The sequence below is a fragment of the Squalius cephalus genome, assembly GCF_949319135.1.
Source record: "Squalius cephalus genome assembly, chromosome: 2".
Taxonomy (NCBI): Eukaryota; Metazoa; Chordata; class Actinopteri; order Cypriniformes; family Leuciscidae; genus Squalius; species Squalius cephalus.
In genome coordinates, this window is record NC_137123.1 from 16,503,441 (window position 1) to 16,527,489 (window position 24,049).

The 24,049-nt window shown below is 39.4% G+C and overlaps 3 protein-coding genes across 6 annotated transcripts in view; 1 reads left to right on the forward strand and 2 right to left on the reverse strand.

Moving 5' to 3' along the window:
- Positions 1-1,034: 1,034 nt before the first annotated feature.
- On the reverse strand, positions 1,035-7,810 carry rln3b (relaxin 3b). 2 transcript variants are annotated; one of them, XM_079849656.1, is made up of 3 exons: positions 7,668-7,810; positions 2,451-2,615; positions 1,035-1,698 (listed from the first exon to the last, which is right to left on the reverse strand). In XM_079849656.1, the coding sequence occupies exons 2-3, from the start codon at positions 2,542-2,544 to the stop codon at positions 1,397-1,399; spliced, it is 396 nt and encodes a 131-aa protein (XP_079705782.1). In that variant the 5' UTR covers positions 2,545-2,615; positions 7,668-7,810; the 3' UTR covers positions 1,035-1,396. The 2 variants fall into 2 exon arrangements, with proteins under 2 accessions (XP_079705782.1, XP_079705781.1); XM_079849655.1 differs by lacking the exon at positions 7,668-7,810 and having other exon boundaries at positions 1,137-1,698; positions 2,451-2,682.
- rfx1b (regulatory factor X, 1b (influences HLA class II expression)) lies at positions 5,744-21,567 on the forward strand. 2 transcript variants are annotated; one of them, XM_079849635.1, is made up of 18 exons: positions 5,744-5,926; positions 8,236-8,577; positions 10,842-10,939; positions 11,031-11,108; positions 11,315-11,376; positions 11,478-11,820; positions 12,212-12,393; positions 13,418-13,537; positions 13,617-13,738; positions 13,863-13,981; positions 14,063-14,172; positions 14,266-14,417; positions 15,542-15,639; positions 15,721-15,870; positions 16,119-16,327; positions 17,526-17,679; positions 17,757-17,802; positions 20,418-21,567. In XM_079849635.1, exons 2-18 carry the CDS (start codon positions 8,259-8,261, stop codon positions 20,564-20,566), a joined length of 2,511 nt encoding a protein of 836 aa, XP_079705761.1. In that variant the 5' UTR covers positions 5,744-5,926; positions 8,236-8,258; the 3' UTR covers positions 20,567-21,567. The 2 variants fall into 2 exon arrangements, with proteins under 2 accessions (XP_079705761.1, XP_079705762.1); XM_079849636.1 differs by having other exon boundaries at positions 5,766-5,926; positions 11,034-11,108.
- A 1,141-nt stretch (positions 21,568-22,708) lies between these two features.
- dcaf15 (DDB1 and CUL4 associated factor 15) overlaps positions 22,709-24,049 on the reverse strand; it is an 18,034-nt gene continuing 16,693 nt past the window's right edge. For both annotated transcript variants that reach the window (XM_079895304.1, XM_079895303.1), the window contains one exon: positions 22,709-23,331. In XM_079895304.1, coding sequence (XP_079751430.1) covers positions 23,276-23,331 — 56 coding nt within the window. In that variant the 3' untranslated portion in view covers positions 22,709-23,275. The remainder of the gene's footprint in view (positions 23,332-24,049) is intronic.

A 24,049-nucleotide genomic window follows, 5' to 3' on the forward strand; every position in this document is an offset into this window, starting at 1 on the left:
TCAATGGTACTGTGATTTACCATAATAATGTGTGATTATTATTATATTCATGTGTATTTACATGGTGTCCCATCGTACTCAAAGAATGGGAGAATACCATGGTATTATCATCATGATAGCATCCAAAACTATAGCTATGCTCAGAATGGGATACTAGTGAATTGCTTACTGCATACTGCTACAAAATGGTCACGTGGCCTCATTAAAGAAATAGTTCACCCAAAAATTTCATCATTTATCTGTATGAGTTTTTTTTCTTCTGTTGAACACAAAAGACGTTATTTTGAAGAATATGGGTAACCAAACAGTTGATGGACTCCATTGACTTCCATAGATAAAAAATACTATGGAAGTCAATGGAGCCCATCATGTGTTTGGTTACCCATATTCTTCAAATCCCCATCTCTTTAAGTTTAATTCACTGACCGGTGTCCATTTATCGTATTGGAAATAAATCCAGTTCAAATTAAAGTAATAATGTTATTGGTTGTATGTGAGCAATAGGACATCATCCATTCTTTATACCACTTTTCCACCCTGTTATTATTGTGTCTACCCTGTTAAGCTTCTTTTTTCTTTTCTTTTCTTTTACAATAATTTCATAACATCAGCAAAAAAATAAAAAAAATAATTCAGTGACATAAAAATTTACTAGAGTATCAATAATGTAGTACTTTTAAAAAGTATCTGTCCCTAACAGGGTGGACATTTGTGATCCTCCATTTCATTTATTTTGTTGAATAAATGGTTCAATTTATTTACCCGAGCTTGAACAGAATATTTTTTCAAATGTTTTGCATCACCCTATCATGACTATAGATGAAAAACTTGAGTTTGTTTTGCTACCAAATACAAAATACCAGGAATGACACCCCCCCCCCCCCCCCCCTATGTTATACAGCTTAATTTGCATAATGTACAGAATTGACTACATGCATGCTAATATGGAAAAAGAGATTTATTTTAATCTCAATGGGACCTTACTGGAGAAATAAATGGATAAATAACTGAAAAAAAAATGCTTTACTAAGTTAGCAATTCCGTAGATTTTTTTTATTGTACTGCATATAACTAAAGTGTGCACTCAATAAACTTTATATTGAATGATCCTATAAATCTATAAATTACAATGAACTCTATCACAATCAAAACTTTATTCCAGTTTGCTATTATTAAATCAATGACCACACAAGAACATACAAAGACAGAGATGGTTTTGAACACGGTAACAAACACGCTCTTCACTTTGGCTAACATCTGCTATTCCTAGTACACATATGACACAAATATTTTCACAGGAACAACCTTCATCAACCTCTTCATTTTTCTCATGTGGGAAGGCTGTGCTGGAAGTAGAAGACGAGGAAGGGGTGGAGGAATGGGATCATGCAGTTCTTTAACATAACGAGCTGATCTCGCTCTTACTGCAGCCCCATTTACAGCAGGCGTTGGACAGCCCGACCACCACGTCCCGGCCCTTCCGGTCCGAGCTGCGCAAGGCCTCCAGCACTTCCTCTGAGATGAGCGAGCGTGCGGGACGGCTGAACACGGGGCTCTCCTGAGCCTGTCCGGCCCAGGCCAGGGCCTCTGCGTCGGGACGGGGTCTGTGGGACAGTCCAGGGAGGAGGATGGGGTTGGCGGCCCAGCTGTCGGACGCCTCGTCGTCGTGAGTGAAGAGCAGGTCACTGGACAGGTCACCTGATCCGAGAGCAATGGAGGAAAATATCTCACTGTTATTAGTTATTTGAGCAAACCTGAACTTCAGTATGTTCAGTACATTCCATACGTACACACACATATATATATATATATACATACAATATGAATATTAATAATAAAAATGTAACTTGTGTTAATAATATAATAAATAAATAATCATTTAATTTAAATATTGTTATCAATGTTAATTATTAATGTTAAAATGATGTATGTGTTTATTGCTGTAGTATTTCATTATTTAGTTTGATCATATTTAATATTTAGTTCAATTTGATTTGTGGATTTTATGTGATTCAGTTTGTCCTCCAACTCTGTGTGTGTGGTCTTGGTAAACCCTGCATAATGGGATCAAATCAAATGTCACGTGTGCGTGCGTGCGTGTGTGTGTCCACGAGCATGGCAATATCCGAAATCCTTGTCCTTGTAGGAACATTTTTGAAAATGTAAAAATGCAGAAAGTTTTCTGTGATGTGTAGGTTTAGATGTAGCAGTAAAGTACAGTTTGTACAGTATAAAAATAATTATGTCTATATGGAAAGTCCCCATAAAACGTGAGAACACAACGTGTGTGTGTGTGTGCGCGCGCGCGCGGGCTTGCATTAAGAATGTATAACTTGCACCATCTATGAAACAAATTGTTGGTTCCTCTAACTGTGTGAATTGTATTGGAATGAGCAAGTACATAATAAAAAATAAAAAAACAGAACTTCTGATTTCTTCATATATCTCACCTGAGACATCCAGAGACCTCCTCCACCGCGAGCCTCCACAGGTGAAGATGACCGCCCGGATGAACTCTCTTCCGCACAGCTTCACTCCGTACATCGGGAGTCCGTCTGTGGCCTGAGCGCCTCCATACAGCAGCGCCACCAACAGGCCGAGTGTGAGAACTGCAGCTTTACACATGAGGAAAAGGAGGAGAGAGGAAGTTTGAGGAGCTGAAAATGTTGTCCTTCTTGGTTTGAAAGAGGGTCTGGCTCTCTTGTGTCTTTTATAGGGGTTGATGGAGCCTGCGTTGTTTGCGTGTCAGACTGTGATAGTAGGGCAGAGACCTTTAGAAAACAAAGCCCCGGCCAAGCGCACCTCTATGGAGGAGATGTTGAATGAAGCGACCTGATCTCATCACTCCTGACCTTTTTGACGCCATACACACCGTCTAATCGCACAAAAGGGCCAATGAATTACGAACTTGATCACACACACTGGCACAAGCTCTGTACTTTCAGTCAGATACATGTAAATGTCTATTTTAATGATCTAAAATAAAGAAAATCCTGGTTTTATTGCAGCGTTAATGTTAAATACCTAATAATCATGTCCTCACTGTATTTCCAATTTAAATGAATGAATAAAAATCAAAATGGATTTAATATTAATTATTTATTCGTACACATCATTATTTTTTTAGTTAATGTACCTCGTACCCTTTACTCGTGAGGGCGGAACAACCTGTCACTCACATAAGATCAACCAATAGCAAACCACAACCGTCCAACCATCCAATCAATTCCCCATGGACAAAATCTGTTACATTCACATTCAGTTTAGTTTGTCTTAGGCTGGGTGCACACTGTGTGATTTATAATAGTCCTTTGCGATTGTACGACAGTCCGAACATGATCCTGCCATTATCCAGCTCCACCTGGGCGAGTGGATCCCCAACCGCTGATCCTGTCACTCCGCCTCGGCCCATCGCCCTGACTCCGCCGCCTTGGCTCCTCCCTCCCTCGGCTCCACCTGGGACCGTCGGCCTTACAGCTCCACCAGGCTTCCTCGTTCCTCCGGGTCCACCTTAGTCGGATGTCTCCATCCTTGTGCCACGGTACGAGCCTTCCACTACTCTCCATCTCTCCACCCCTTAGGCCCTGTCTGGCTCCACCCTCCCTCCAGCTCCACCATGGCCCTCGGTGTCTCTGGTTACACCTCAGACCTCCGGCGCCCTGGTTCCACCTCGGGAGGTCGTCGATACTTTTTGTCCCATCAGCTCTTCGTCTGCGCCCAAGTCTCCACCTCCATCGGCATCATCTCCATCCGTTGTCCCCCGGGTTTGTCCCATCATGGCTCCTCCCTCCTTCCACTCCCCCTTGGACATCCTTCCTGGCTGCGCTCTGGGTCCTCGTATGGCCACTACTCCTATCCATGCCATCCTGGATTCTGCCACCATATACTCCTCCCTGGATCCTGCCTCTTTCTGCTCCTCTCTGGGTCCTACCTACATCTTTGTCTCCTCCCTGGATACTCCCACCATCAGCTCCGCCCTGGTTTCGCCCTTCTTCCCTCCTGACGGTTTCCCGGCCTTCACCAGCCCTCATCTGTCGTCTTGAACCTCATTCTCAGTCATGTTACAGCGTGAGGCTCGCGACTTCCGAGAGGGAGCTTTCTCTCACATTCAGTTCAGTTTGTTTTAGTCTCGGTTTACACGGCAACGATATGCTTAAAACGGAGAAATATTTCCTTTGTGTTTTTTTCGCGTACAGACGACACCATTGTCAAAACGATTCCTATTCACACAGATTCACCAAAACAACTAAAAACGCTGTATTCTGCTCCAAGGCCATTAGATGGCAATGAAACACTATAGACTGAACACGTAATACGCATGATGTGCATGATGTCATCGTTATCACAGATTTGCGGTTTTGTTTACATTGAGACTGTTTTCAAAAACTTGCACTTTGAAACCCGCTTTCAAAAGTTTGCGTTTTTTTCAGGCACCCAAAACGCTGTTGTCACGTAAATGAACAGCCAAAGTGCATAAAAAGTCTTCCGTTTTTAGTTGAAAATGGTGTTGTGACGTGTAAAAAGCCCCTAAGTTTGCTTATTGTTTCCTTTGTTTTAATATGTTTGTCACCATGGTTATTGATTTACTAATCACACCTGTTTGTAGTCTGTTCATTATCAGAAAATTGAAACCCAGGACTTGTGCAACGATGATTTCCAAGATTTCCATTCCATAGAATTTACAAGTAATATCCTCAATACACAATAAAGAATTAAAGAATAGAAAAACGAATGGGGTGCAGACTGGGTTATCTGACCTCTCCTGACACAAAGAGCCCCGGTGACATTTCAGACAGATAAGAAGAGGATATGGATGTTAGAAAGTGATGGTTATGTCCGAGTGGTAATTTAGAATCAGAAACCGGCTTATAAGCATATCAGCAAAAGCCCGTTTCTTCTTAATCATACAGTCATGAGATAAGAAAGTCTGGAGAATATGATTCAGACACTGGCATTCACAGAGATAACAGCACTTGGATGAGCCTTCAGCAAATGGGCTAATTGGTTGCCTGTCTGACCTCAGTGATAATTTATAGTATTATGATTAATATGCTAATGGACTCACACTGCATGCATTGCTATAATTAAAATAATACGAAATTAGAAATAAAATGAAACATTTGGAGACTTTTATGCTTAAACTGAGAATAATTTGTTTATTCAGGGTACAATATTCAGACATATCTTGTTTTATGAAAGAAATATGAAAAAGTATATATTTTTGGACATGTTTCTGTTGATGTGATTATATTTACTTTGCAAATGGTACGTTAATATAATAATACATACATATATATCAAAGTTCCATGGTGTTGCCATCTGATGTTCAAAAACTGTTTGATATACCGTTTTGTAAGAGTAATGATAATAAATGATTTTGCTCTAGTTGTGTACACTATTTCGATACATTTTTCATTATATATATATATATATATATATATATATATATATATATATATATATATTTACAAATAGCTGTGTGTGGTTATTAACGTTTAGCTTTTATTTATCTTCAGTTTTCGTCAAGACTGTTAAGATTGGGTAACAGTTGACCGTGACATTTGACTGACAGAAATGTGGTCCAATGAATGAACGCAAAGGGGGCGTGTACTTCTTGCGTAATAGAGCAACTCGACTGACAGCAACTGTCAGCGAATGACAATGTAAGTTTGTTATAGGCACTCGCCTTATCCAATGAAAAAGAGAGAAGACCGTTTTCCTTGGCGACACGCAGCCAATCGCTGCTAAGCAAGAGGGCGGTGCTTAGACGGGTGGGTAGCAACAGTTGCCCCGGTGAGGACGAGGCGCCATAGTCACGGTAGTCGTGGCGACAAGAACCCAGCAACGAGAATCAACAACAACAATTTGAGGCATTAAGAAAATAAAACTCCGCGCCAAACTAAGATCGTCCAGCAAGAAGCGAAAGGTGAACGCAACAACTTTATTTTAAGCAACCTCCTCTTGTTTTGTGTTGCAAGTGCTGAAGTGTGCCTGACGCGATTTCCTCAGTTATCGCTCCTCAACTCGACCCCGCGCCTCTCGCACGCGCTGGCGGTTGTTATGACGATGTCAAATCTGCTCGAGCGCTACAAAATGGCGGGTGTTGTAACGTGAGAGTGTGTGACTTTTACTTGTTGTTGTTTGTTTATGGTTGGTGCCCGTGACGTCAGAAGTGTGTTTAACTAACTGACTTGATGACTGAAACGGGCGAGCAGTTCAGGATCAAATGTCAAAGAGCGACTTTTGACAGTGAATCTGCATTCGGCTGTAATCTTTTTTCGGCGCTCCGTTTATTTAACGCAAATGACGATGAAATGTAGGCGTTCGCTGGATCAAACACTCGTGAATTGTATTTTCAGAGGGTTGAAAACTTTGTGGAGGGAGTCGTCGAACAGCCATATGTGTGCCAGATCAGCTCCAGTGCGGAGGGAGTGGAGGGGGCGTGTCCTGCGCAGGGGGCGGGGCGTGGGAAGTTAAAGGGGCGTGATTGACAAATGTCTATCCAAGTACATTTATACTTTGTTCTCTGGCAGCAATGAACAAAAAAAGTCATAAATATTAAAACACACACATATATAAATATTATGTTACATAATACAATCTTAAAACAGGTACTTTATCAAGGCAAAACCAAGCATGAAGATAACAAATTTATTTATTTCTGTTGTACTTAACAGTACATAACAACATTGACCATATACACATGGACCCTAGTAAGAAAAAAATGGTATATTACACCACATAATGTTTGGACAGATTTATGGTCTGTCTAGTTATAACACAATATTCATCAAAAGTTGACGCTCATGTCAAGTCACCTTTATTTATATAGCGCTTTTTACAAAACAGAGGTTGTTTCAAAGAAGCTTTACAGTGATAACAGGAAAATAACAGCAGATCTAGAAGAAAATAGTGTCATAGTCCACCTTAAGTCAGTAATGAATCATTTCTGTTGTAAAAATCAATAGTTTTTTTAGTTCAGATGTCTTCACTCTAAGACATTTTGCATGAAAGTTTCTCAGCATATTTGAAAATAGGCTTTGAATGTATATGAATGTTAGGTTAAATTCTTGAAGATATGTATGTATACGTGTTGTGATTTCAAGCCCTCTTGGTTTTATTTTTATGGCATGATTTTAATAATGTGAGTGGCTCTATTTAGTCTGTTTAACACAATGGCTTCCTGACTAATTCTGACTGGAGCTTCATATCACAAGACAGGGCACGCATGGGCCGCCTGTTGCCTCTAATTTGAGGGAAAATGAGAGTACTGTTAAACAAGTTTAGCCAGCTCAAAACCACAAAGGATTTAGCCTACGTGCGTCTGACAGGGAAAGAGAATGCGTTTAGTTTTAGTCTAAAAAACAACAACAACTACATGTACGAAAGTGTGTGTAATGCGATCTAACAAATAAACTACTATTGGAATTTGAGTGAGACAAAATCACTTCTTAGCTAAATTGTTGTTGTTATTGTTGATAATAATAAATAAAATATTCTAAATGCATATTATGTTCTGTATTCGGATAACTATTTATTTAAATCAGAAGAAAAATGCCAGTGAATTTGCTTAATAAAATAATGTTTTATATAATGAAAATTTGTGTCCTTATTATAAAGCACTATTAGGGTGATTTTTTTTAACTAACAGATATCACAATGCTTACCTTTGTTGATTAATCACAGTACATTAAAGTCCCTCTGTAGTCAATCATTTTATCCCTTAAAACTCAACAAAAATTACATATTTAAAAGTTTTTTGCCTTAAAATAGCTTGAATGTAACTTTGAACTCTGTAACTCTTGAATGTAACTCAACACCCTTGCCTCATTTAGTATACGCGGTTCTATGAATATGCAAATGAGCCCCGCCTCCACTCACTCACTCCAGCTCAGAGATCCACTCGTTGACGATCACACGTTGATCTGATTGGTTACGAGGTAGTTTGTGACGTCAGAAACAACCGTGTTTTTGAGACTGTCTTTGGTTCACTGCAGTTTTAAGGAGAAAATACTCAGCAATGGTGTCGACTTATGAATTTACTGGATGAATCAGTGTTTTTTAATTTACCACTGCGTGAAAAAACAATGGTTTTGCCTTAAGTGTTCTTCTATAAGGAAACAAATGTAATTGTAAAATATCCTCCGGGGCAATACTGTCTATAATTAAAGCAAGAAGTCCAAATCTGTTAACTTCCTGCATGGCTTAATCTGTGTTTTTCATTTCTATTTGCAGAGGGATTTTCGGCTGTTGTTGTCATGGCAACTTCAGGCTACACTGCCGAGGATCTTCAACCCTCCCAGTCGCAAGGGGGCAACGTCACATCGACCCAGCAGAAAGCCACTTCTACCACCGGCACGTCTCAGTTCCTGTCCGACATGCAGAGCTCGCCGGGGTCCGCTCCATCACAGACGGGGTCTATCATAAGAGCACAGGCCACGCCCTTGGTCACTCAAAAGAAAGCAGTCTTGGCCACGCCCCCTCAGGGACCACAGTACGTCACTGGAGAGATACAAAGCCCCGCCTCCCAGACCGGAAACGGCCAGAGTGCCCAGTACATAGTGGTGACCGTTACAGGTGAGCACATGCTCTTCACTAGATACATGTAGACTTAACTTTCCATGTCACGCTTAGTTGGGATTGAACCTGCGGACAGACCAGTACAGCGCCACTAGTTTACGTGCATTGCGTGTACAAAAGTGTGCGTAATGCGATCTAACAGACACCTGACACTTTCTAGGTCTCTCCCTGAATAGAAAGACCTCAAAATAAATCTCCACACATGTGCCTGCGCTTTTAATTTAACACACACAGACGCACATACACATGCTTTTTCTGATGACTGAACATTCTAACGCTCTAATTGGCAGCCGTTATGACAGCACTGCCTACTCAGCGGCCTGGAGTAGTGTGTGTGGATGGACTTCCTGTCGCAGCAGCTTTAGTGACGAACATTGAGTTTAAATGGTGAAAGAAGTACGGTACTGTGAGGCCTGATGGATTATAGATAGTGGCCACAGAAACCTCAAATGAAAGTGACATATTTATCATATTTATGGTATTTCTATTCATCAAAGAATCCTAAAAAAAATGCATCACAGTTTCCACAAAAATATTAACTGTTTTCAACACTGATAATAATCACAAATGTTTCTTGAGGATCAAATCATCATATTAGAGTGATTTCTGAAGGATCATGTAACACTGAAGACTGGAGTAATGATGCTGAAAATTCAGCTTTGATCACAAGAATAAATTACATTTGACAATATATTCACATAAAAAAACAGTTATTTTAAATTGAAATAATATTTTAAGATATTACTGTTTTTACTGTGATCAAATAAATGCAGCTTTGGTGAACATGATACTTCTTTCAAAAACATTAGCAAATCTCAATTATTCCAAACTTTTGAATGTTAGTGTATATTCAGTAATAATTTGATCAATATATTAAAATGAATAGAAAATAAAATGTACTATATTTTTATATTTAAATAAAAATCAATGTATATGTATTTATTGCTCATTTATTTGTTATATATATTATTAAAATCTCAACATAACACATCAACATAAATGACATATATCTATGTAAAATTCATGCACACTAAAAAAGTTTCTGTATAAAATATATAGAAAAAGTATATCATAATATTAATGATAAAGCAGATTAACGTGTATTCGATATGAAAAAAAGAGAACACCTGTAGAAAAGCTGTAGTTGAAAGCTGATCACGTGAAGGATGGCGATATCAGAGAATAATTTAATTGAGCAGAGAGAGAGATAAACCGAAGGATACAGGAAAATGCAGAATGAAAATCAAAATAAAAGCCACAGGTAAAGCAAACGATGCATATCCTCATCCTTTCTTCAGCTGGATCTCTCCTCTCTCAATCTGATACCCGTGTTTACCTGAACGAGAGCTTTCTTGCCCCATCTGTGGAGATTAATTGTTCAAGGCCGGCCCGTATGAGCGTGATATATAAAGAGAGATGGCTGGACGTGTCTCTGTGTTCAGATCATGTTTTACAGTAGCTGTCTGTACAGTCTGGATGTGCTGTATCGTAAGTATGAGGGCTTGTTTTGACAGTTGTTTGTTAGCTGCTTCTGTATTGATATTATATTTGTATTTCCTTCTGTAGGTTTTGTACCAAGTAAAACACGCATCTTCCCCTTTACACAGTCATCATTTCCTCCTTTCTGAACGCGGTTTTGTCACGTGTTTCCTTCTCATTTCGTTTTTTGTCTCTATCTTTCTCTTCAGTGCGCCTTCCTCTCATTGTGTGTCTCTCTTGCACACACACACACACACATACGCCTTTGTAGTAAGATGTGGTGGATGTTAGATTCAGTGTAAAGTGTCCATAGTCTAACTTTTGCTGCATTTTGTTTAGATTTTTTTTAACCCAGAATGTTCCTCTAAACTAAACTAGGTTGTTTGGGCTACTGTACCTTTAAGATTCTAGTAAGTAAATGAACTCTTATGACTGGGAACCTCTTTACATGTGAAATAAAACAATAACAATACCATAGACAATTTGCTGAATACTGAATATGTAAACGTGGGCGGTCATATGTTAATAAACTCATCATTCCAGAGACGTAATCATGATGATTTCAGTCACTTCTGCAGTTTTGCGTCAAATGTTTTTCTTTCCTCTTGTGATGTCCATTTGAGTTCTTAAAGTTACGGTATGTTTTAATAGAATTGATCAAGATCAACATCAAGAACAATCCTGTTTCAATGATATGATCTCTTTAATATGCAAATGAGCATATTATACAGTAGTTTAATGTTTGTATGACTTGTATTTTGTCTGTATCTGTGTTCATATAGAGGGCTCGCATCACTCAAATGACTCTGAATCTAGTTCTCCTCCGGCGGGACAGACAGGTGTACCCACACAGGTAGTGCAACAGGTGCAGACAGCACAGGTAATGCACGTACATTTGTGTATATTTGTCTTATATACATCAAAGCCGTAATAATCTGGTAAATCCATAAACTGTTGTGGTCTGTGTCCAGCAGAGGTCAGTTGTTCAGGCCGTAACCAAGAGTCAAAGTGGACAACTGGGGGTCAGCAATCTACACATCACACCTGAGGTACAAACACACACACTTCATAACTGCTAAACATGAGGGTTAGTTTAATGTATTTAAGTGCAAATTTAGATTTGACATCATATAGACATGTTTTGTGATGTTCGCCCTCATATCTGACTCAATTAAATTAAACAATCTGGGCTTCAGATTCAGACAAGAGCCATTTAAACATCTGCTGTGACACTGATGTTTGTTTGTGTGTGTAGGTACAGCATGTGTACTCAGGCCAGTTTGTGGAGGGAGACGCCAATTACAACGATACTGCAATGTGAGCATAAACACACACAGTTCTTGTGGCATATATTTAGCTCTTTTCTCCTGATAACATTTACCTTGTTCTGCATTTCTCTTTCTCTCTTCCCTTTTTAGTCGTTCCAATAGTTACTCGTTCGCAGACCCCTCCCTCTACCCTCAAGCCACGCCCTCTGTCACTTACTATGAGACCTCCTCCACCACCGGCTCCCAGGTCACGTCCCCCGCAACCACTCAGGCTGTGTCTGTGTCGTCCGGGGCGGGCACAGGGGTGGTGTCCATGTTCTCTGAGGGCAGTTCGGGGATCACCGTGGTGACTGGCGGGGCTTCGTCAGAAGTGGGCGGGGCAGGAGGCGTGGCCACTGTCGGAGGGGCGGGGAGTTACGTGATTCAGGGCGGGTACATGCTCGGCGGAGGGAACCAGAATTTCTCTCACAACACACGCGCTTCGCCTGCGACTGTGAGTATGTTTGTGTTCGTTGGTGGTACTGGCATGAATGAGGCTTCGGATTCTCGCCCAGTGTTTTGCGTCATCCACCACACTTTTGTTGACAAAGAAACATCTGCTTGACTTTTGACAGCTCAAGGTTTTTTTTGTTAGAATTGCAAATCAAACTTCACATTTTTGTATTCTCACCCGCGGACTGGGGCGGTTGCAAAATCAAAAGTGCGTTATGGATGTTTAAGTTTTTGGCAAAAGGGAACATCACAGCCTATTTTCTCTGTTTCCTCTAGTCTTGTAGCACTGATTTCACAAACATTTTCACCTTTCTGCTGCATAAACAGCCAAGATTTATAAAAGGCCCATCTTGTCAGCCTTTAACCGTTTAACATCTGCTGTCTGTCTTCAGGTGCAGTGGCTGATGGATAACTACGAGACAGCTGAGGGTGTAAGTCTTCCTCGCTGTACTCTCTACTGTCATTACCTCCTGCACTGCCAGCAGACCAAGCTAGAACCCGTGAACGCCGCCTCCTTTGGAAAACTCATCCGCTCCGTGTTCATGGGCCTCAGAACCAGACGTCTCGGCACCAGGTACAATCACACTGTCCAGACCAGGTGTGGCGAAATAAAGCATCAAGCAACGACACGACAAGCAACGTATTGCTTTATTTCTATATTCATTGTACTGGGTAGCTCTGCCCACAGTCACATTTCATTGAAATGAAATGTCCAGACTTTTTTTTTATTTAGTAACAAGACTAAAAATAAATCTACGATGGAAAAATATTGGTAGCACTTTGTTTTAAGGTGATGTATTTACACATTACTACATGTACTTACTATAGTAATAACAGTAAATTATGCATAATTAAAAGTAACTAATGCTAAACCAAACTCTATAGCAAGTACATGTAGTTAATTAATATTACGTAGTACTTATTTGAGTAAGTACAATGTCACCTTAAAATAAAGTGTAACCAAAATATTTAACAAAAAAACTTATTTTACTTCAGCAAGTTGCCAAGTTAACATTTCTCATTTTTGTTTAGTTTAACTTGAAGGAATAAAATAACTAAAACTAATAAGTAAACACTATATAGAATTATTTAAAAAAGCCAAAATACGTGTGCGCTCAGAAAACCATATATCAGAAGTTTAGACTGATATGGCTTTAAAGCACATGCGATAATAAACTTTCATGATGATGAAGAACTGCAATCTCACATTAGCATGTCTGTTAGATGATGGTCAAACGCAAACAGATGTTTTGTTAGTTTTTGGCAGTGTCCAAGGCACAAGCTATGAAGACTCCGCCCTCTTCTGGATGAGGGCGCAGGGAGCAGCAGCTCATTTGCATTTGAAATGGGCATTTACAACATGGTATAATAAATGATCTGTGGTGTATTTTGAGCTGAAACTTCACAGACACATTCTGGGGACAGCAGAGACTTATATTAAATCTTGTAAAAAGGAGCATAATAGGTACCCTTTAACTAAAATTAATGTGAAAACAGAAAATATAAATTTAGTATCATTGATTAGTATATCAGTGATACTAAAATAACACTGGATAGAACATGCTAATAAAGTGTGTGTGTGTGTGTTTGAATTTCAGAGGGAACTCGAAGTACCATTACTATGGCCTTCGAATCAAGAGCAACTCCCCCTTGCACAGACTGGTAGAGGACCAGCAACACCTGGCCATGAGACAACAGCCGTACTCGCAGAAACAGAGGTGTGTGTGTGTTTACAGTTTGTGTTGATGATCACTTGCTTTTGTAAGTTTTATTGACAGCCCTTGTCTCTTTATAAAGAATAAAGCCTGTGCAGAAGGTGGAGGGACTGACCAATGGAATGGGCCTGGGGGTGGGGCATCAACAAGGGGCGGGGCTATCCGACATCAGCGCCCAGGTTCACCAGTATCAGCAGTTTTTGGGTAGGACAAACATCTGTCTCTATTCAGGTTATTGTAAAATGGAAATGTAGGAGCCGCTCTCTCTTCCGGACACAATCATATTCTACAGGAAATGACATCAACTGTTTGAATGTGTGTGTCTCAGATGCGTCTCGCAGTCTGCCGGAGTTCCCTGTGATCGAGGATGAGGGTAAATTTCTGCCGGACGGACTCCTTCCTCAACACATACACACATATCAGCTGATCTACAGAGAGCACTGCGAGGTGAGTGTATGTGTGTGCTCAGTTACATGTGTTTTTGTTGTAGTGTTTTGGTGAATAATGTTTGTGTTTGTTTGTTTGTAGGCGATTCTGGACGTGATGGTAAACCTGCAGTTCCCTCTTGTGGAGACGCTGTGGAAGAGCTTCTGGAGGTTCAGTGAAGGACAAACCAGCGACACGAACACACTTGACCTGTGAGAGCTGCTCACACACACATGTATTGACTTCTCATACAATCACAGACATTGTGATGTGTGTCTCACTAATGTCTCTCTCTGTCTCTACAGTCATGATGAATCAGAGAAGCGTTTGCCCAAGTCAGTTCTGGTTCTGTTGTGTAAATATGAGCCCGTCCTCCACTGGACCCGCGAATGCGACAACTTGCTGTACCAAAGCCTAGTGGAAATCCTCATCCCTGATGTCCTGAGACCCATCCCCAGTGAGTTACAGAACTCTACACAAACTCTGTATAAACTCCATCCATTACCATGGGCTGTGAGATACACAACCCTACGTAACCCAAGCCAATCTCTATCAACTCTATCAAATTCTACATGACTCCATTCAGACTTCATATAAACAACATCCTCTGTAAGTTACAACACTATACAAACTCTATATCAACTCCAACCACAGTAAGTTGCACAAGTTTATAAGACACAACCCTATAAAGCCTTACACAACTCCATGTAAACAATATCCGTAGTGAGTTACTAAACTCTATAGAAACTATATAAACACATTCCAGTTAGTTACAAAATTCTGCATAACTCTATACAAACTATATATAATCACAATCCTCAGTGAGCTACACAATCCAACATAATGTAATACAAACTCTAAATAAACTCTAGTCCCAATGAATTACAAAACTTTACAAACTCTAAACAAACTTTATATAAATAAACTTGCTGTACCAAAGCCTAATGGAGATCCTCATCCCTGATCTCTTAAAACCCATTCCCACTGAATTACTAAACTCTACACAATGCTATTTACACTATATATAATCACCATCCTCTGTGAGATACACAACCCTACATAACGCTATACAAACTCTATATCAACTCTAGTCCCAAAGAATTACAAAACTCTACAAACTCCAAACAAACTTACTGTAAACCATTCCAGTGAATTACAACTCTACACTAACTATATCTACTCAATCCACAGTAAATTACAGAATTCTTTAAGACACAACCCTTTGAAACCTTACACAACTCCATACAAACATCATCCCTAGTAAGCTGCACAAACTCTATAAAAAAATTCTAGTCCCAAAGAGTTACAAAACTATATACATAGCTACCGAAACTCTATACAAGCTACACAACTTTACATACACTATACAACTTGATATGAAGATCAGTGAAATGTACAATTAATAACTCTACACTATTCAACAGAACTCAGTACAGCTTGACATTATCAACACTTTCTTATCATAAAAGTCATCTCGTTGCAGCAAAGGACCATGAAAATAAATAAAAATTGTACTTTGGATGCAGAACTTGAGGTCTCGTTATCTTTATTTTGACTCTGTCTTTCTCTCTGTTCCTGTAGGTGCCTTAACTCAAGCCATCCGTAACTTTGCTAAGAATCTGGAGAACTGGCTCACCAACGCCATGATCAGCATCCCGGAGGAGATGGTCCGCATCAAGGTCTGACACGCACGCAGAGGTTCCTCTGACTCGCCTCTGTCCGCGGTGTGGTCATGCTAACGGTGTGTGTTGTTTGTGTAGGTGGTGTGTGCGGGAGCGTTCGCTCAGACTCTGCGGCGCTACACGTCTCTCAATCATCTGGCTCAGGCGGCCCGCGCCGTCCTGCAGAACACGGCTCAGATCACACAGATGCTCAGCGACCTCAACCGCGTCGACTTCACCAACGTACAGGTAACACAGCTCGCTCTGTTCATGGCACATCCTCAGATCTCCCTGCAGTTCTTAAAGGGATAGTTCACCTAAAAATTAAAAGAAGCCCATGATTTACTCTCCCTCAAGTCATCCTAGGTGTATATGACATTCTTCTTCTTCTTGAATGTCATATACACCTATGGCTTGAGGGTGAGTAAATCATGGGGTAATTTTCATTTTTGGGTGAACTATCCCTTTAATCTGTGTGTGTGTGTGTGTGTGTTTAGGAGCAGGCCTCGTGGGTGTGTGGCTGTGAAGATGGCATGGTCCAGCGGCTGGAGCAGGACTTTAAAATCACCCTGCAGCAGCAGAACTCTCTGGAGCAGTGGGCGGCATGGCTGGATGGGGTGGTTTCACAGGTCCTGAAGCCGTACACCGACAGCCAGACCTTACCCAAAGCGGCCAAACTCTTCCTGCTCAAATGGAGCTTCTACAGGTGAGAGAACTGCTTGCTGATCAGTGAACAATAGGGGTGTAACGAGACCTTCACGATTCGATACATATCACGATATTGAACTCACGATACGATATTATTGCGATACTCCAAGACACATGGTAAAAGGTTAACAAAAAATGTCCTGTTGAATAAAATGCTAAATTTGGAATTACATTGAAAATGAATAGGTTTGGACTTGGTGCTGGAAACCCAATGCACAGGACAATAGAGACACCTGAATAAAAATATTGATGATTCTGAAGCTGAAAATACTGAATTATTTTGGACAAATGTGCTTGCACTCTGTCACTGACTAGATATATTTAAAGTAATGTAGGCCACTTTTACTGGTAACATAAGAGATTTAGTATTATCAGGACCCACAAATATTCCCCCATTGCATTATTATACATTATATTCAACATTATATATAGTAGTTTAATGTAGTACTGACACTAAAACTGTGAAAACTTTTTGGGTGAATACATTTTGTCACTATCCACGATATTGTTGCACGCTGTTTTCAGTGCTGCAGGCATGTGTAACTATACTGGGCAACTCTTAAAGTGATAGCAGTTGCCGTCTCTAATAACACTAATCAAACAACAAAAGACAAAGAGGAAATTCACTCGTTCTTGACAGAATAACTTTTGTAACTACATTTCTAACATATATTTTATTTATAAAGTGCAGTGTTATTTTACATTTGATTAGTTTCTGTACCTGAATACCTGAAAAAATCTTAAAACACTGTTTATTTCAATCGTATCTTTGTTCAGTTGTATCTATTTGTTGCGATTTGCTATTTTTTTATTTGTTCTTTTTTAATTACTGAGTGTTTACTTGTCTTAAATAATGCTTGACATTTATAATAGTTAGGCTAGTTGTTTTTCTGTGGTATTTTTAAACCACAGGCCTTGTGTAAGTGTTCTTTACCCTGTTGATTTTTGTTCATGACATTCAGCTACAAATAAATGTTTTGCAATGAGACTAAATGTGAATGATATCTGAGTTGTTTGTTTTTTTTACCTTTTTGGAATCGAAATTAAGAATCGGAATCGATAAGCAGGATTGAAATCTGTATCGTTAAAATTCAAACGATACTCAATTTCTGATTAAACGAGTCAAAAAGCTGATGTCAGCCTCATGCTGTGTGCTTTTAGGGGTCTTTAGTTATTATTTTGTGTGTGTTTTGTAGTTCAATGGTGATCAGAGATCTGACCCTGCGCAGCGCAGCCAGTTTCGGCTCGTTTCACCTGATCAGACTGCTGTATGACGAGTACATGTACTACCTGATCGAGCACAGAGTGGCACAGGCCAAAGGAGAGACGCCCATCGCTGTTATGGGAGAGGTACGCATACACGCTCACTTGCGTACTGTCAAATAGACAGTCATACAGTGATTTAACTTCATGTTTGTTTGTTTCAGTTTGCCTGTCTGAACAGAAGTCAGAGGTCAATAGATCCTGATAAAGGTAATTCAGAACAATCAAAATGCCTGACACCTTAGTGGAATTCTTTCTTCATAGCAGGGCTTGACATTAACACCCGATTTTAGCAGTGGCAGTGGCATGTAACGCAGTCACTTTTCTAGCTTTTTTCTACTTTTGCGGATTGATTTATATACACTCACCTAAAGGATTATTAGGAACACCTGTTCAATTTCTCATTAATGCAATTATCTAATCAACCAATCACATGGCAGTTGCTTCAATGCATTTAGGGGTGTGGTCCTGGTCAAGACAATCTCCTGAACTCCAAACTGAATGTCAGAATGGGAAAGAAAGGTGATTTAAGCAATTTTGAGCGTGGCATGGTTGTTGGTGCCAGACGGGCCGGTCTGAGTATTTCACAATCTGCTCAGTTACTGGGATTTTCACGCACAACCATTTCTAGGGTTTACAAAGAATGGTGTGAAAAGGGAAAAACATCCAGTATGCGGCAGTCCTGTGGGCGAAAATGCCTTGTTGATGCTAGAGGTCAGAGGAGAATGGGCCGACTGATTCAAGCTGATAGAAGAGCAACTTTGACTGAAATAACCACTCGTTACAACCGAGGTATGCAGCAAAGCATTTGTGAAGCCACAACACGCACAACCTTGAGGCGGATGGGCTACAACAGCAGAAGACCCCACCGGGTACCACTCATCTCCACTACAAATAGGAAAAAGAGGCTACAGTTTGCACAAGCTCACCAAAATTGGACAGCTGAAGACTGGAAAAATGTTGCCTGGTCTGATGAGTCTCGATTTCTGTTGAGACATTCAGATGGTAGAGTCAGAATTTGGCATAAACAGAATGAGAACATGGATCCATCATGCCTTGTTACCACTGTGCAGGCTGGTGGTGTAATGGTGTGGGGGATGTTTTCTTGGCACACTTTAGGCCCCTTAGTGCCAATTGGGCATGGTTTAAATGCCACGGCCTACCAGAGCATTGTTTCTGACCATGTCCATCCCTTTATGACCACCATGCATGTACCCATCCTCTGATGGCTACTTCCAGCAGGATAATGCACCATGTCACAAAGCTCGAATCATTTCAAATTGGTTTCTTGAACATGACAATGAGTTCACTGTACTAAAATGGCCCCCACAGTCACCAGATCTCAACCCAATAGAGCATCTTTGGGATGTGGTGGAACGGGAGCTTCGTGCCCTGGATGTGCATCCCACAAATCTCCATCAACTGCAAGATGCTATCCTATCAATATGGGCCAACATTTCTAAAGAATGCTTTCAGCACCTTGTTGAATCAATGCCACGTAGAATTAAGGCAGTTCTGAAGGCGAAAGGGGGTCAAACACAGTATTAGTATGGTGTTCCTAATAATCCTTTAGGTGAGTGTATAATATAATAAATACATTTTTCAGTTGTAGTATTTTAAAAAGGCATCTGAAATAATAAACTAAGTGCAATGTAGTGTTGTCAAAAATATAGATTTTTTGATACATATTGATACTGAAATATCTGAAACGCTTCCAATACTCATTTCCCACAGAATAGACACATGATACCAGCTGCGCTTTCTCTCTCTCTCATCTCTCCGACAGAGAGTGACACACAAGCCTGCCTTTCCTCACTCACTCCTTTCATTTGCTCCGGATGAATATTTTTGCTGTTGAAGGGCTTGAATTTCGGCGTGTGATTGCGTACATAATTTTACTCATTCCCGCAGATTTTTTGCTCATACCCAAAGTGCGGCACATAAAGCCGCCTCTCAGTACTAAAGTGAAGTCTTTTTCGCTGCTTACTGTACACAAACAGTCAAATACACACAAAATAATGTCATAATGCCGGTCTTGACGAGTATTCACGTAAACACAGTCACTTCTGTTTAACGTAAACAGTTGAGAAAGAAAACGCATGTGTCACTGTATAATGGATTTGTGCGTCAGGTCTTAAAGTGACAGCAGCCTAATAAACCTGCTGCCAAATTATAAGATACTATTAAAAATATCTATATGGCAGTTTTTCCCAATGGTGTCGATGTCAAAATTGTGGCCAGTGAAAGTGCTGAGTGGCTAGTAACCTTTAAATGGGTCACTTTTTTATGTTGTTTGCATATAAATGTCTTTGCAGTGTGTGGACACAACCACCATACAATGAAAAAAGCCCATTCACTCCTTTTTTTTTTTTTTTTTATCCTCAAAAAGCCTAAACACTAAACACATCCATTCGTATACTGTCCGCCAAGGCATCACTTTACATGTCTTGTGTCGACACGCCCAATGGCAGAGAGGGGTGGGGTGAGCAATTGCTCATTAACATTTAAAGAGACATGCACCGAAATGGGTCGCTGTGAACAGAGCTGTTTTTGAGGAGGTAAAAAGGGAGTTGTATTACACAACCATTGAGGAATTGTATCCAAAGTATGTTACAAACTTTACATGAAGACCCTAAAGAATCATACCAACTTGTGGTTAATGGGCATCCGATGACCCCTTTAAAACCACTAGCCACAGTGGCTGGTGAGCAAAAACGTTAATGTCAAGCCCTGCTTCCGAGTGAGCTTTCATTTAAATGTAACCACATAGCAATGCTCTAGAACATTCTAGCATCAGGAAATGTCATGTGTCTGAATGTGTGTAGATGAGGAAGAGGACGATGAGACAGATGAGACCGATGAGGATCAGGACATGCCCGTTCCAGACAACTCTGTGGTTCTGGGGGAGGAGTCACTGGAGCCGCCCACAAAACTGGCCAGAACAGAGATGTTCAACAACACCACTCAGAACTAACACACACATTCATCTATTCTACTTTCACATCCACAGTCATTGCTTTCAGAGTCAGTTTTGGATCTAAATCCAGTCTTCAGTTTTGCTGAATTGTTTGAGGAAGTTCAGTTCATTTACTGTACAACACAATGAGAGCGTGATCATGTGAGTTTCCTAAGGTGCATAAGATCCCAGGGCTGCTAAATGAGCTGACGAAGCATTTCTAGAGAACGGTAACATCCACATGCCTTAATTAAGCGCGCATACACATACACACACATTTTCATTGCCTTCATTTTCTCAATCAAAGCTGCCATGTGTCTTTACTCTAAAAGAAACAGTTCATCCAAAAATGACGGTATTCAATTAAAGTCTTTGTGCGTTCAGCAGAAGAAAAAACTCATACGGGTTTGGAGTGATATGAGTGAGGAAACGACGTCATTTTTGTGTGAACTGTTCCTTTAAGAGTCCTGTTCCGATAAAGTCCATGCTGCCATTGAAATCATCCTTTGCCAAAGCCAATCACACCTTACCTAGACCCGTTCCTCATTAATATTCATGAGTGTAGTCACTGAAGACTGAACAGATTTTGCGTTTTATAACGAAACATGTCCTTACATGCTTTCGACTTTTATTTTTTCCTTCTTTTTTTTTTTTAATATTAATGAAAATATATACAATTGTTGTGCTTTAATCGGATGTCTAATTTTTATGCTTTTTGATTCGGTCGGATTGTCTGATGCTAATGGATCAAATGTGCCTTGAGAGGATTATTCAGATCCATAAACGTATAAATAAACGTTAAAAACAATCATGAGGATGCATTTTTCAGGCTGAAATCTGATCAGGCCTCGTTCATAAGACATGAGCAGAATTAGTTTAGTTGTGTTCGATCGTTTGCAGAATAATTATCATGTTCAGTTCAATGCAAAAATGTACATTTCCCATAAGTTTCATGAATGAGGCTCAATGTCTGTTTAATCATTGACCACTACAATGAATTAAATGTGTTCATAATGAGATTCATTTCATCTGTCAGTGTTCTTCATGTCACACTAATCATTCATTCTACATTCACACAATTGTAGCCGAGCACAAATGATTCATTCACAAACACACTGGACACTTTTATTAGCAAAGTTGTTTAGTGATTGGACGCTTCGGTCATGCATAAGGCCCGTTCACACCTATAACGATAACTATAACGATATTTGCATCCACACCAACGGACGACATCGTTGTGTTTATTACAAGCGCGCGCTGCAGTTTTGTCGTCTGTCGCTTTAAATGCTCGAGCTCTTTAAAGCAGGATGGATTCTGATTGGCTGTCAGTGTTTTTATCGTTCATCAGGTGGAGAAAAAAAATCGTTCTGAAAGTGATTGTCATAGTTGTGGTGTGGACAATGTTTAGAGTCAAATTTAATAAGCGAAATGATTCTGCAGCAGTTTTAATGCCACAGACATGATGGTTAAACGCTTAACGAATAAAATAATAGATATGCTTGATGATTATGAATGCACACGTAACAGAGTTTAGCACAGGTTTATATTGTTTTTGAATATATACATATATATACCTATATATCAGTGTTTCTTTAATTGTACTATATGCAAATTGTATGGATTTAGCTGTATGAAATGATTCCAGTGTTTGATTATGCTAATGTATGATATAGTTTTATTATCATGTACTGTTGAAACCATAATGGCCTTATTTGAAGTGTAACTGTAGCAGAAATTGATGTAAAAATCTGTATTATTGTGCCTCAAAGTTCAGTGTCCCTTTAAAAAAAAAAAAAAAAAGCTTTTAAGAAAATTCTTGCATTGAGATGTGCTTGTATTTGTTACAAACATTTATTTTAGTTATTGTTACCTAAACTATAAAAAGAAAAAATAATCATTATCAGTAATTGAAATAAAGCTGAAATAAAATTAAATATTAGATGAAAACCGTAGCAACTAACTAAAAAAGTGACTAAACCGGAAATTAAGCTAGATAGAAATATTAAATAAACTAAATGAAAAAAAATGACATAAAAATAAAAAATAATCTTGAAAGCTGAAAAGCTAATTCAAAATATGAATAAATATTATATATAGTATATAAATCATTTTAAAATAGCACTGCTAAGTTTGATGCAATGAAAGTCATAAAACCCCATGAAGTATTCAAGGAATATTTAATTTTATCAAAAATAAAGTAAAACAATGTTGCGTAAAAACAATATTCTCATCCAGTCCAGCTGTGAGGCCACGACCACTATTAAAAAAAAAGTGTAGGAGGGTTCGACAGCTTCTGATTGGCTGATGACACGGTGTCTGAACGATGTAAACAACTGCATCCTGAAACAAACAAAACAAAATAACAAAGCAGCTTCTCTTCTCTGCTGTATCTTTCCGCCCACCAAAAACGTCCTGGTGCACTTTCCAAACACAACATCAAACATCAGAACAAGTGTGTGTGTGTGGGCAAAGTGTGCAGGTTTAACAGAGACAGACATGAGTCCTTCAGCAGTGTTTTGCGTCTGAATGGAGACTGAAGGCGTGTTTCATAAAGTCACAGGTCTGATGTGAAGTTAGTTTGGCCCAAACGAGTCTTTATCTGCAGGTCCCTGAATAATCCACTCCCGCATGATGGAAACACTGAGAGCGAGTGCGTTTGGACTGTAGAGCAGCACCGAAGGAGCAGTGTGTGTGTGTGTGTGTGTGTGTGTGTGTGTGTCGTCTCTCTCACAGGACGATCCACGTGCTTCTGTCATTATCAGCCAACACCTGAAGAGAAGAGCCTGCAAAGACCAGAAACAACATCAACTCGAAAAACACTCACACAAAGGATTGTGGGTAACATAAGTTACACGTGTATTATTTATGCTTTAAGCTTGTTTCCTCCACAGAATAAAACTATTTAAAAGTTTCTATCTCACAATTCTGATTTTATAACTCGCAATTGCATGTTTATATCATGCAATTCTGAGGAAATGTGACAATTTCTTTTTTTAATGTCAAAATGACCTTTTTATTATTTTTACTTCAAGGAAAAAACATGTGGCTTCCATTTTTAAAGTTAAGATACCATAAAATCTCCAGAATATATAAATCTGTTCATCTTGTGAGGCTTAGAGGACGCCTGCCAATCATGGGAAAAACATGTACACTACTGTTCAAAGGTTTGGGGTCAGTATGACTTTTTCTTTTCTTTTTTTAAATAGAAAGAAAAATTAATAAATACTACTTCAGCAAGGATGCATTCAATTAATCAAAAGTGGCAGAAAAGACATTTATATGTTACAAATAATTTCTGTTTCAAATAAATGCTGTTCTTTTGAACTTTCTATTCATCAAAGAATCCTGAAAAATATGTTTCAATGCATATAAAATATAAGGTTTCAACCAAAATATGTAGTTTTTCATATTGTTTTCAACATAGATAATAATCAGAAGAATCAAAACAATGTTTCTTGAGCATCAAATCATCATATTAGAGTGATTTCTGAAGGATCATGT